General features: G+C 40.2%; 1 protein-coding gene across 2 annotated transcripts in view; it reads left to right on the top strand.

Annotated features, from left to right (window-relative positions):
- Positions 1-13075, top strand: part of SLC9A7 (solute carrier family 9 member A7) — a 144496-nt gene that overhangs the window by 113022 nt on the left and 18399 nt on the right. The window contains exons 13-14 of one of the 2 annotated variants that reach the window (XM_032258477.1): positions 7118-7177; positions 10950-11013. In XM_032258477.1, the coding sequence (XP_032114368.1) occupies positions 7118-7177; positions 10950-11013 (124 nt within the window). The remainder of the gene's footprint in view (positions 1-7117; positions 7178-10949; positions 11014-13075) is intronic. The other variant, XM_032258478.1, reaches the window with a different exon arrangement.

The following is a 13075-nucleotide window of genomic DNA, read 5'->3' as shown; positions in this document are numbered from 1 at the left end:
CTTGCTTGAGGGCACAGAAGAGGTAACATTTCCTGTGTAACCCTCATCTGTTGCGGTTTCATGGACATCCTCTGCCCGTGGCTTCATAGCTGTGTCAGGACACAGGAGCACTGATACAAGTTTGACTTTTTCAAGAGCATTTGAATTCCAAATTGTGTTTGTGAGCTCCAGCATCTTATGGTAAAGAGGTCATTGGAAACAGGGTTCAAGAGACCCACAGCCCAATGCTGGCTTGGGTTGAAGACAAGCCCCGCATGTCTTTGGGCCTCAGTTTTCCTCTGCGTTAAGTGAGGATGCCCTGCCAGGTGATCTCAAGGGCACTTCAGCTCTAAGTGTTGTGCTGCACATCACTGAATGTGCTCTGGCCACCTGCCACAATTTCAGGTCTGCAGAGAGTGACCATGTTCTAGAACAAGAAGACACTTGGGTAGTGCAAAGGTGTGAAGAAAAATTCTCTGAAAAGCCACAAGGTGGCAATGGTTTTTCTTTGTCTGCGGCCTTTTTTTAGTTTGTATTCTCTTCTCGAGATTGTAGAATGCCCGAGACAGCTGCAGAGCATACATAGCTTGGAGGAGAGAAAATGAACAGAGATCTCCCAGTCATCCTTGGAGTTGGGGGAAAAAACTAAAATTTGAGAGAATCATCTCCTGTATCTGGGATTTTGGTATCAATGTTAGGTAGAGATTCCTGGGCTGCCACTTCTATTGCCAGCCACTGCCACTTCCACTGACAACTTCACTATTTCTGGGCTAGTGTATCTGCCTGAGATCCAGGTGGGTCTGCAGAGCTAATATGGGGTTTATCAGTGTTAGTCATAATGATAAGTAACACTTATGTGGCAGGCATTGTTCAAGATACCATGCATATGTTAAGGTAATTCTCATAACATTCTTATAAGGGAGGTAGGACTATTATCTCCATTTTAGAGTTGGAGAAACTGAGGCACAAAGCAGTAACTTGCCCAAGGTCACAGAGCTTTAAGTGGACGAGCTAAGATTTGAACCTAGGCAGTCATACCACAGAGTCCACACTCTTAACCACTGTGCTATACTGCCTGTAAGAGGAATTATAAAATTTGGGAAGGTTAGAATTTCAATTTCCTGGCATGAATCTCAAGGGTTGGATTAAGGAAAAGAATCCATCTTTGAGAATATAAACCTCAAGAAAATTTAGTCTCTTACCTTAAGACATAAGATGGTACCATCTTTGTTCTATGTAGCAGAATTAGGGCAAGAAAAAATATTTACCCTGCACACAGTTGAGATCACATTTGGTGACCTCTGAGATTACTTCCTGCTCCTGTTTGTCTGGTCACCTAGTAGATGCTATGGATGCTCAGAGGCTCATAAATCATGTTTGTTTTTCATGGTATTTTATAAATCCTTTTCTCCCCCTCCCTCCAACATTTAAGGGACCAAATAATTTTCCATTGAGAGTAGAGAGTTGACTTTTGACATTTTGTTCTTGTAACTGCCTTTGGAGATCCACGTAGGTGCTGCTTAATAAGTGGCTCCAGCCAGATTCTGGATGTACCAGAGTTTGTTTAGCCATTTATCCCTTGAAGGACTTTTGGATAGTTTCAAGTTTTGGGGCTATTATAAATAAAGCCACTATGAATGTTCCTGTATAGATTTTTATATGGGCATAAGCTTTCACCTCTCCAAGATAGATGCCCAGGAGTGTGCCTTCTGGGTTGGATAGTAAACGTGTTTAGTTTTATAAGAAACTGCCAACTGTTTTCCAGAGTGGCTGCACCATTGTACATTTCCACCAGCAGTGTATGAGCGATCCAGTTCCTCAGCATCCTCCCCAGCATTTGGTATTGTCAGTGCTTTTCATTTCAGCTGTTCCAATGGATATGTGGGAATATCTCACTGTGGTCTTAATTTGCATTTCTCTCATAGATAATGATGTTGAACATCACTTCATATGTTTATTTACCATTCATATTTCTTCTTTGGTGAAATATCTGTTCAAGTCTTTTGTCTATTTTTAAATTGGATTGTTTGTTTCTTTGTTGAATTTTTTTAGAGTTCTTTATTCTAGACTGTAGTCTTTTGTCAGATACATGGTTTGCAAATATTTTTTCCCAGTGTGTAACTTTGCTTTTAATTCTTTTATAAGGGTCTTTCATAGAGCAGAGGTTTTAATTCTGATGAAGTATAATTTATCATTTTTTTTTCTTTTATGGGTCATGCATTTGGTATCATGTCTAAGGACTCCACCAAGCCTTAGATCCTGAAGATTTTCTTCTGCATTATCTTCTAAAAGCTTTTTAGTTTTACACTGTACATTTAAGTCTATGATCCATTTTGAGATAATTTTTGTCTAAGATGTGAGGTTTAGGTTGAGGTTTTATTTGCCAGTGGCTATCCAGTTGTTCTAGTACAATATGTTAAAAAGACTATCCTTACTCCATTGAATTAATTTTGCTCCTTTGTCAAAAATCAATTGTCTGTATGTACAGGGGTCTCTTTCTGCACTTCTCTATTGGTTTATGTGTCTATCCTTCCAAGACCATACTGTCCTGATAACTATACTTATACAGTAAACCTTAGCATCAGTTAGAGTGATTCCTCCCACTTTATTGTGGCTGTTCTAGTTCCTTTCCATATAAATTTTAGAATAAATTTGTCTACATGTAAAAAAAATCTTTCTGGGTCCTTTGTAGAAATTATGTTAAAGCTTTACACCAATTTTTGGGGGAGATTGACATCTTTATTATGTTAAATCTTCCAATCCATGAAGATGACATATTTCTCCATTTATTTATACCTTCTTTGATTTGTTTGATTTTTGCAGTTTTCAGCATATAAGGCCTGTACATGTTTTGTTGGAACTTGCATCCTGTCACCTTACTGCTGAACTCACTTATTAGTTCTTTAGTTCTGAAAGGGTTTTGGTCCTTCTTTTGCTTTTCTTCTTTTTGGTAGATTCTTTGGAATTTTCTACATAGACCATACAGGCCATCATGTTATTTGTAAATCGCAACAGTTTGTTTTCTTCCTTTTCAACCAGTGTGCCTTTTGTTTCCTTTTCTTACCTTATTGCTCTGGTTAGGATTTTCACTACTATGTAGAATAAGAGTGGTATAAATGGGCATCCTCACCTTGTTTCTGATCTTAAGAAGAAAGCATTCAGTCTTTCACTATTGAGTATATTAGCTATAGGGTTTTGTAGATGTTCATCACTAAGTTGAGGAAGTTCCTATCTATTGTTAGTTTTTTAAGAATGTTTTTCATTAACAGATATTGAATTTTGTCAAATATTTTTTTCTGTATCAATTGATATGATCGTATTGAATCACAACATGATTTCTCTTGTTTAGCCTATTAATATAGTGAATTATATTGATTGCTTTTCAAATATTGAACCAGCTTTGTTTCTCTGAAATAAACCCCACTTGATGTGGTATATTATTCTTTTACATATTGCTGAATTCTATGAGCAAAGATTTTGTTAAGGATTTTTATGTCTGTATTCATGAGGGATATTGGTCAATAGTTCTCTTTGTTTTTGTACTGCTTTTGTCTGTTTTTGGTATCAGAGTAATCTGGCCTCATAAAATGAGTTGGGCATGTTCCCTACTCTTTTGTTTTCTGGAAGAGATTGTGTAGAGTTGGTGTTAATTATTTTCATTAAACTTTCAGTAGAATTCTCCAATGAAACCATCTGGGTCTGGAAACTTCTTTTTTGGGAGGTTTTCAATTATGAAGCCAATTTCTTTATTAGTTATAGGGCTTTTCAGATGACCTATTTCATATTGGGTGGTGGAAGTTTGCGAAATTGGTCAATTTCATTTAAGTTGTCAAGTTTATGTTGTTTGTAGCATTCCCTTGTTATCTTTTTGATGTCTGTGGGGTCTACAGTGATATCCCATTTTGATATATCTTCTCTGTTTTTGCTAGACATTTGCCAATTTTATTGTCTTTTCCAAAAAACCAGCTATTTATTTCATTGATTTTCTGTATTGTTTTTCTTTTTTTCATCTTGATAGCAACCAGTGGTAGAACTGTATTGGTTTTCTAATTTCGTTTTAATTTATTTCTGTTTCTATCTTTATTATTTTGTTTCTTCTGTCTGACTCTATCCGGACAGCATAATGAAGCAAAGTATGCGATTACTGAGAAGTACATATGGTGTCAGTTCATTGCATTTTTCCAGATGTGTATAAATAATGATTACGTAAGTGTAGAAACTGACATTTACAGAGATTACATCAAAAGAAATTCCCTCTGAAATAAGATAATAAAACAGATTGATTTCTCTGGCTTGTGGTTTGTGGTGTTACTTAATAGCCATGAATCATTTCTGTAACCAAGGTTCTTATTCTAAATTGATTCAGAACCCCCCTGAAATTCGGTGTGGTATTTTGACCTCTGTGACTTCGATATGATCAGTACCTACTCGTTCCTTACTTCTCCAGGCTGATAGAGGCCCCGACAAGCTGTTAAGTAGCTGCTCAGAAGTCAGAAGCCCAGGGTGATTCTTAGAGTTCACCATAAATAGGAGTTAGGTGTGCTTCTTAACTATGGCTAATTTCAAGTCTGTGTATAATATAAAAATGAATATAACTATAAATCCAAAGCCAGGTCACTGCTTTCCATAAATCCAATTTATGTTTTTAAATTTGCGTTTTGTGATTGATATTTTAAAACATAATGGCAAAATGTGCAAATTGCTTTCTGTCAAAACATAACATTTTTCTTAGTCTCTTGAGTAAGAATTGTTATTGACAAAGGACGTAATTTTGGCAACTTAAAAAATGATTGTGTGATTATTTAGGCTAACGAGCCTTATGTGTGTACTGACCACATTGTGACAACATGATGACTGTCTTCTTGGAGCCCTCAGCTTCAAGTAACACACACAAAATGGTGGTGATGGTGGGGGGCAGTGAAATGACATACACTCAGGTGGCCAAATGAACTGTAACCTTCACACTCCAGAGTGTAATAATATAATCATTCAAAGACAAGTAAGAATGCTCTACTTGGTATAATCCTATTAGACTGAGAATTTCTAATAAAGCTCTTTGCAAGATAACATAAAGAATAAAGGAAGGGAAAAGCTGTGAGCTCTTTATGTAATGGCATTTGCAACTGGATATTTTAAAAGACTTTAAAGATGCCTCCTTGTAATCAAAGGCAGTATCCTATAAGAGGAAAAGCTGAGGCTCTGGAGTCTAGCAGCCTGAGTTGGAATCTTGGCTGTAGCATTTCTACCTTTGTGACCTTGGGCAACTTATTTCACCTGTAACCCTCAGTTTCCTCACCAACTAATGGGGGCAGTCGTAGTGTGAGGATAAAATGTGGTAATAAATAAATGTGATGAAGAATTCTCTTATCAGTGTACCATCTGACATATAAGCACTTAGTATATTTTAGCTGTTACTGTATTAATAGTATTAGTCAGAGCGTTACAGCTGCTACTATTATTAATACTATTACTCAAGAGACAATGAATCTTACATTAAGGAATCTGGGTTGTTTTTCTGGTGTTTGCTATAATTTTTCAATGCTGTAGTAATAGAGTCTGATTTAAGTCACATTCTAAACATGTAACTAATTAAAAGTACCACCTTAAGAAGCATGTCTTCACTTGTAGACGTCAGGGGATATTAGTGGCATGAGAATTTGGGCATTGTCTAGTGAAATAGTTTTCAGTCTTTTTCTTCATTATTGCCCCTGCTGAGGAGCCTTTAAAAACTTTTTCCCCAATTACCTCCCCTAGTGAAATTTTAATGCTACAGATCTACTGTACATCTCTGTCTGTGCTGTGGAACTTTGGAGGACAACAAACCATCATAATATCTAAGTTTTTTTTTACCTACAAGAACCAATTTTTTTTTTTTTGAGACAGTCTCACTCTGTTGCCCAGGTTGGAGTGCAGTGGCGCAATCTTGGCTCACTGCAACCTCCGCCTCCCAGGTTCAAGCCATTCTCCTGCCTCAGCCTCCTGAGTAGCTGGGATTACAGGCACGTGCCACCATGTCCAGCTAATTTTTGTATTTTTAGTAGAGATGGGGTTTCTCCATGTTGGTCAGGCTGTTCTCGAACTCCTGACCTTGTGATCTGCCCGCTTCAGCCTCCCAAAATGCTAGGATTACAGGCGTGAGTCACCGCACCCGGCCTTAAGAACCAATTTTTATACCCACGAGGGTGATACTGCCTCCATTGAGAATATGTGGTTTAGTGTAGTGGTTCTCAACTGAGGGCAATTTTGCCCCCCTGGGGACATTTGGCAGTGTCTGGAGATGTTTTTAGTTGGCTGCAACCAGAGGAAGGGGTCAAAACCTCAGCTTCTTGGTGGATAGGGTTGCCACTAGTATCTTGTAGGTGAAAGCCAGAGACTCTGCTAAAACTTCTTCCAATGCACAGTATGGCTCATCACAACAGAGAATTATCTGACCCAAAATGTCAATGCTGCCAAGTTTACGAAACCCTGCTCCAACATGATGGTAAGATTCAAATGTACTCTGAGTAACCCAGAAATTAAGGAAGGTGAAGGTGGACCATGCCAACTCAAAGGCTACAAGGTAAAGGGAATAGCAGAAGTTGGGTTCCTGACTTTCAGGTTGATCCTGTGTGCAACATGGTTTGCTTGTCTGGGAAAAAAAAGGTCATCTTTGTCTTCTTAAGTAACTTGTTGCTGTTTTTCAATAATATCATGCTTTTTGTTCTTTCTGTCAAATATGTGTAAAAATATGTGTAAACACTTTAAATATGTATAACATATTTAAGCAACAATTTCCTTTTTTCTATTTTTTGTATCTTGCTTTATAAAACAGATGAATTTCTGAAAAAATTACCTAAGTTTATTTTCTATGAGGTGTATTTCATCCTCTGATTTTATTTTACATTATATTTTGAGAGGCTCATCCTCATTCCTGATCAATCCTCATTTGACCTGGTTCCTAACACTGTTACTTTAAATTTAAATGTAGTGGCCTCTCAGCCTCTCTGGGTTTTAGAGGACGGGGACGGTTTAAGAGAGGATATGCATTTATTGAAAGTGAGAAATACTCCCTCATGGACATGGTCCAGATCATGTGCCCAGAGCTCCTAGCTCTCCTGTTGTCCCTATCACACTCACATTCCCTTCTTCTGCTGCCCAGAGTTGGCGTCGAGGAGCCCTCCGAAGAGGACCAGAACGAACACCACTGGCAGTACTTCAGGTGACACAAGGGCATCCTCAGAAAAAATTAACTGGGCCTGGCTTTTCTCTTCTTTCTAACCACAGATATTTCTCTTTACACTGTTTTACTCTTCCTGTATGTGCCAACCTCCACCCCTTTTAGTAAAGGGGCAAAAGGTTAAGTCAGTTCTAATCATTTTTTCTTACCCCTCCTCTGGGTTGATTGATGTGTCAGTGTTCTTGGGATTCTCTCTGCTTTCCCCGCATGTTAGACAATGTGTTGCCAACACAAAGCCTGAGTTGTCAAGTGTCTCCTTTTTGTACAACTGAGCTTAGTGTTAAGAGCAGCTCATTTTCAGAGCCACAGTTTTCCCACAAAATCCTGCTTATGATCTAGTAAATAAGGCTCTTAATTCATAAAGAGAACTAGAATTTTCATATTTCAACCATAACTGGGGGTAAGGCTTACACCATCTTAATTAAATATCACTGCTGTTATAGTTTTTCAAAATACGTATTTGTGTGCTTCCACCTTGTCATGGTCAATCAGAAGATATGAAGAATGTTTATTTATCCAAAAAGATAAAGATTCTTCTAATGCAGTTTGTTTCTTAGTATCCTTCCAAGTTTATGATATAACTATGCTTAAGGGTGGTGATGTCTGGGCAAGCCGAGTACAAACTTTAATGTTTCTTCTTTTCTTCCTGTTCATTTAATTGGCATGTTTTCTTCCTGATCTGATTCTGTGTACTGGTAGATACGTCAAATGCAAAATAGGCTTCAACTCTGTTCCCAGCACTATGAGACTATTTCACTTCCTTGAGGGCAGTGGTGAGACCAGTGGGATGTGGGTCTTGGGATATCACCAGGCCCTATATGTACACTGTAATGACACCCATGAAATTAAGTATTTAAGCTCACCGAAATCAGACTTTTTTCTACACACACATGTTCGTTTTTGGAGACTGACTTTGATACCAGCTAAATTGCAGAGGAAACCCTTTCCTTTAAAGCATGCCTTCAAGAAGGAAAGTCCTTCAGGCAAAGTGTAAGTTATTACACTTGGGACATGAGCAAATTCAGATTATGATATGGTGTTCAAGGTGTTATATGAAGATGTATGTCTCATATTCCTCAAATTACTCAAAACCTTGACCATTCAGGGGCTTTTTTAAAAAAATGATTAACGTAGAATACTTCTAAACTTTCCAAGATTTCATGGCATTTTATCTGTTAATCAGAATGGACAAGTTATACCAACAGAGAAATTATCAACTTTTGGTATTTATTCATTCCAGAATGAGCACATCAGTTTGCTTGCTTTATTTTTTCATTTAGTGCGGGATGTCCACATCTATCTAATTCATAATGGAAATAAAGATAATTGTGTTCATTCTGAAAGAAAAGACTGTCATTTGTGTTCTTATGAGCTTAGCCCTGATGTATCAGGGGAATGCTAAAATAAAACAGCATAAAAAGTTCCAGTGTCAGGAGAGAGATACATAAAGTGAACAGTAGCCTGACACTAGGAATTTCAGAAAGTTGGGGGACCGTCAAGTCTTCTGAGGCTTTAAACCTGCAGTTAAAATTCTGTGCCTGGGATGGGTGCAGTGGTTCATGCCTGTAATCCCAGCACTTTGGGAGGCCGAGGTGAGTGGATCACCTGAGGTCAGGAGTTCAAGACCAGCCTGGCCAACATGGTGAAACCCCATCTCTACTAAAAATACAAAAATTAGCCAGGTGTGGTGGCACATGCCTGTAGTCCCAGCTACTTGGGAGGCTTGAGGCAGGAGAATCACTTGAACCCAGGAGATGGAGGTTGCAGTGAGCCACGATCACGCCCCTGCACTCTAGCCTGGGCGACAGAGCAAGACTCCGTCTCAAAAAAATTCTCAAAAAAAAAAAAAAAAAAAATCCTGTGCCTGTTCTTTCTTGCTGCCCAGTTCCTCACCAGAACACCCTGGCCCATTGCTTTACCTCCTCTTCCCAGAGACCAGTTTGGTTTTGGGCCCTGTCCCAAGGGTGGGGCTCTTTGTAGGAAACCACAAGGTCCCGTGTCATCCTTGGGGATTGGTCCAAGAGGCCCTCAACCCTGCCAGAAAAGTAATTACTAAATTGCCCTAAAGTAAACAGCCTTGAATAGGGGAAAAAAATTGCAGAACATCATTTGTTCATGACCCTGATCTGTTTTATTGTTTTTTTTTTGGCGGGGGGGGGTTGGTTGTTGTTTAGCAGTAACAAGCTGATAAGCAGTTCTTTGCTTCCTTTCTTAGAAATCTCCTGTTCTGCACTTACACCAGTAACAGGACCCTCCAAGAGACCCCAAGGGCCTTCCCACTTTTCTCTGTCTGTGGGAGGGCCTGGGAGGTTTTTTTAGGCTCTCTGCTGTCAGGAGTTTGGGCTGCATTTCAGACTTGGTTGATTGTCAAGTGGCTACAGTGAAAGTTGGAACTTCCATGGCAGATGTAGGATTTCCCTGGCATCTTTTTTTCTCTCCCCCATTGCCTAATGTTATCCATGTCATCCATAGCACAGTTTCCTGCCTCCGAATGAGGAAGGTACGAGGATTTAAAAAAAATTACCAGATACACAGAGTGCCAGTTAGTATGTTACTAAGCCAAGACAACTGCCCTGGTGCTTTTATAGTATTTGTTATAAATGAGTCTTGCCATTTGGCTTTTTCTTTCTGTCTTTAGTTGTTGCTCTCAAATGTGTGAGTCCTCAAGGCCATCTTGATGCAAGAGGGTACAGGGGCACCAGGATTAAAAGCAGATCAGGACTCTAGTTAATGATATTGTTAAAGAAAACATCATTCTGATATATATTAAACAGGTATGGCAGACATTGTTCAGGACCATCACGACTGGTATAGGGACCACTGTGATGGGGTTTTGCAGCAGGGGAGAGAAACAGGGGTCAGTGGATGGAGTAAGGGGGTAAGGGGGATTCTGGCTAAACTGACCTAACAAGATTCTTGCTGAAGACAGGCTAAGGGGTTTATGCATCACCTGAGGGATTGTGGGGGATGAAGAACCCAATCAGATATTGGGGACAGGGGGTTCTGGCCAAACCAACTTAGCAAGACTCTTGCTAAAATTGGGCTATGCTGAGATGGACATGAAAGCCCAAAAGGCAGTACCTAGTTGGGAAGTGAATTCCTAGGAGTCTGACTAAAGTTTGGTCAAGGAGAGATTCTTTGTCAATATGCATGTGAAGTTTTTAGGGGAAATGTACTGATGTCTGCAACTTTATCTGAATGCATCCAAAAAAATAAGATGGGTGGTAGAGAAATTGATAGATAGGTAATAAGGAATATACCGTAAAATGTTAACGGCAGAATCTAGTGATGGTGGGCATATAGGGGTTCACTATAAATTCTTTCAGTGTCTCTCTCCCTATATACTTGAAAAAATTTATAACAAAATGTTAGGGAAATTAAAGCAGGCCAGGGCAGAAGTGAGGAAGCAGCATAGAGGAAGGACCCAGTGCAGTGAGAACCACATTTTGATAACTGGGACCACCTGGTACAGAAAAGCAAGTGGACAGTTGCCAGCATGTGTTGTGTTCCAGAGGCCTTGCTTAGAGTGGAAGCACATGGAATTCATTGCCCCTCCGACCCTCTGGGATCTGAAGTGGTATGCAGCCTCTTTCTCACAACTTCTGCATGACAGCCTTCCTCTCCTTTTAGCTAACCACTCCTTCTGCTTCGGGAAGATGGTCAGTCTCCGGGCTACTTGCAGCCTGCATGGCTACCATGGGCCAAGCTAATACTCTCTGTTTTTCTCTTTGTCTTTCTCCCGGGTGACTTTCAGAGTTGGTGTTGACCCCGATCAAGACCCACCACCCAACAATGACAGCTTTCAAGTCTTACAAGGGGTAAGTCATAAGAGATACTTCTTCCTGGGGAAGACGTTTGAGCATTTGCCACATGCCAGGCACTTTACATAGATTCCCTCATTGTGATCCTGACAACATCCTTATGAAGTGTGTACTGCTGTCCCATTTTACAGATTAAAAGCTGAAGTTTGGGAGTTTGAGTCATCTCAGAGTAAGTGATGGAGCCAGGCTTTGTCCCCAGGGTCTGTGTTCTTAACATTATGAAGGGTGTGGGCTTGCCAGAAAGAGTCCCTGACTCCCCACTTTTCAGTAATGGATATTGGTTCTACAACTGGTTCCGAGTCTATCAGTGGCCCCCAGGAGAAGGAGAGCCATAAGATTTGACTGTCCATCACAGGGATCTGAGGAAGAAAGGAGAGACATCAGGTGCCTGCAGGCATTCCTGTTCCTTCAGGGCCTGGGATCCTCTAGGTGAGGAATTTGGAAAGGGCATAGTAGGGATGGCTTGCCTTTGCTCCATGAAGTCCAGGGCCTCAGGTGGGAAAGCCAGGAGCCTGGGGCTGGAATCATACAAAGGTTCATTTACTCATATGTTTGACACCTGGGCTGGAAGGCCTTGACCACAAGGACCTCTGACTGGAATGTCTGTGCAGGGCTTTTCCTTGTGGCCTGAGCTGCCTGTCAGCATGGTGGCTGCAGGGTATTTGGATTTCTTATATGATGGCTCAGGGTTCCAAAAGCAAGTGTCGCAGCAAGCAAGGTAGAAGAAGCTATATCACTTTTTCTGATCTAATCTTGAAAGTTCTACAGCATCACTTCTGTGGCTTTCTATTGCTTAGAAATGCATTCCTAAGACCCAGCCCAGATTCAATGGGAGGGGATAGAGACCATAACCTCTGTATGGGAAGAGTATCAAATTTGCAGATATGATTTGAGGCTGCCATATCATCCCAGTTGTGCAGCTGTTGGGATGATTTTTTGTCCAGGTTTGGCTCTTTATCCAGGTCAGTATGACCTGGGCAGGCAAGGTGAGGAAAGGAGAGTTATGATAGGGGCAGAAATGTGTTACCAATATATTATTTGATCTTGAGAGTCAAGAACTATGTTGTTCAACATTGAATACCCAGTGCTGAGCACAGTGGCTGGCACATGCCGGAACCTGATAGGTGTTTGTTGGGTGGATGAGGGAGTGAGAGATGCAGCGTGCAACAGGCAGCTTTACTGACCACATGTATGTTGTCCATGAAACCCTATTCATTTTTTTTTTCCAGTCAGCTTTGAATCTGACTCATCATTGAACTTAATCCTAAATCCAGTGTGCAGCAGACTTCAGATTCCATAGGATCTTTGAAATGATTCTACCTACCAAATCAGAATTAAGAAGTCTGGCAAAATGTGATGCTGTGTGGGGCCAATGGGGTGCCACTGTAGCCTTTTGTGGTTTCTTTCTCTTTAAGCATGACCACAGTCTGATAAGGCATTTATAGCATTGATGTCCATTCTAGGTCCCTGCTCAAGGGACACAGATCCATGACCTGGAAAGTTCTGGGCATTTTGGGAAGACTTTTCAATAAGCTACATTGGAGATTTGGCACCCACTTTAATAAGCTCCAGAAGATCTTTGAGATGATCTTAGAATTGGCTATTATGTCAGTTGGGAACATTTGGTTTCAATGAGAAGTTCTCTTTGAAAATTTCCTATTTGACTCTAGCTTTGATTAAGGACTTTAGAAAACAGGGGTTCAGGAACTGAGCACCTGGAAGCTATTTTAGAGTTTGGGAGATCTTGAAACCCCCGGGGAAAACATGATGGAGATCCTTATTTCACCAAAGGGAAGATAATGGCTCTGGTAGGACTTGGCCGCCCTATTCTAAAGCATCCTCCACAGAACTGTGGCCAGTCTAGATTAATTTTGTAAGAAAAAAGGCCAATAGCAAATGGATCGTAAGGTTTGGGGAGATTTCATCTTGCTCCAGACCACTCAAAACACCCCACCCCCTTCACTATTTCCCATTGCTTCTACCTCTGCATTCAAGCATCTGTAACAGAAAATAAGTGAAAAGATTTGGCTAATCATGTAGTAGAACTTATGATGTATCA

Source organism: Sapajus apella, unplaced genomic scaffold, assembly GCF_009761245.1.
Source record: "Sapajus apella isolate SASKATOON/1434 unplaced genomic scaffold, GSC_monkey_1.0 scaffold103, whole genome shotgun sequence".
Lineage (NCBI taxonomy): Eukaryota > Metazoa > Chordata > Mammalia > Primates > Cebidae > Sapajus > Sapajus apella.
This window is presented reverse-complemented; position numbering and strand designations above follow the sequence as displayed.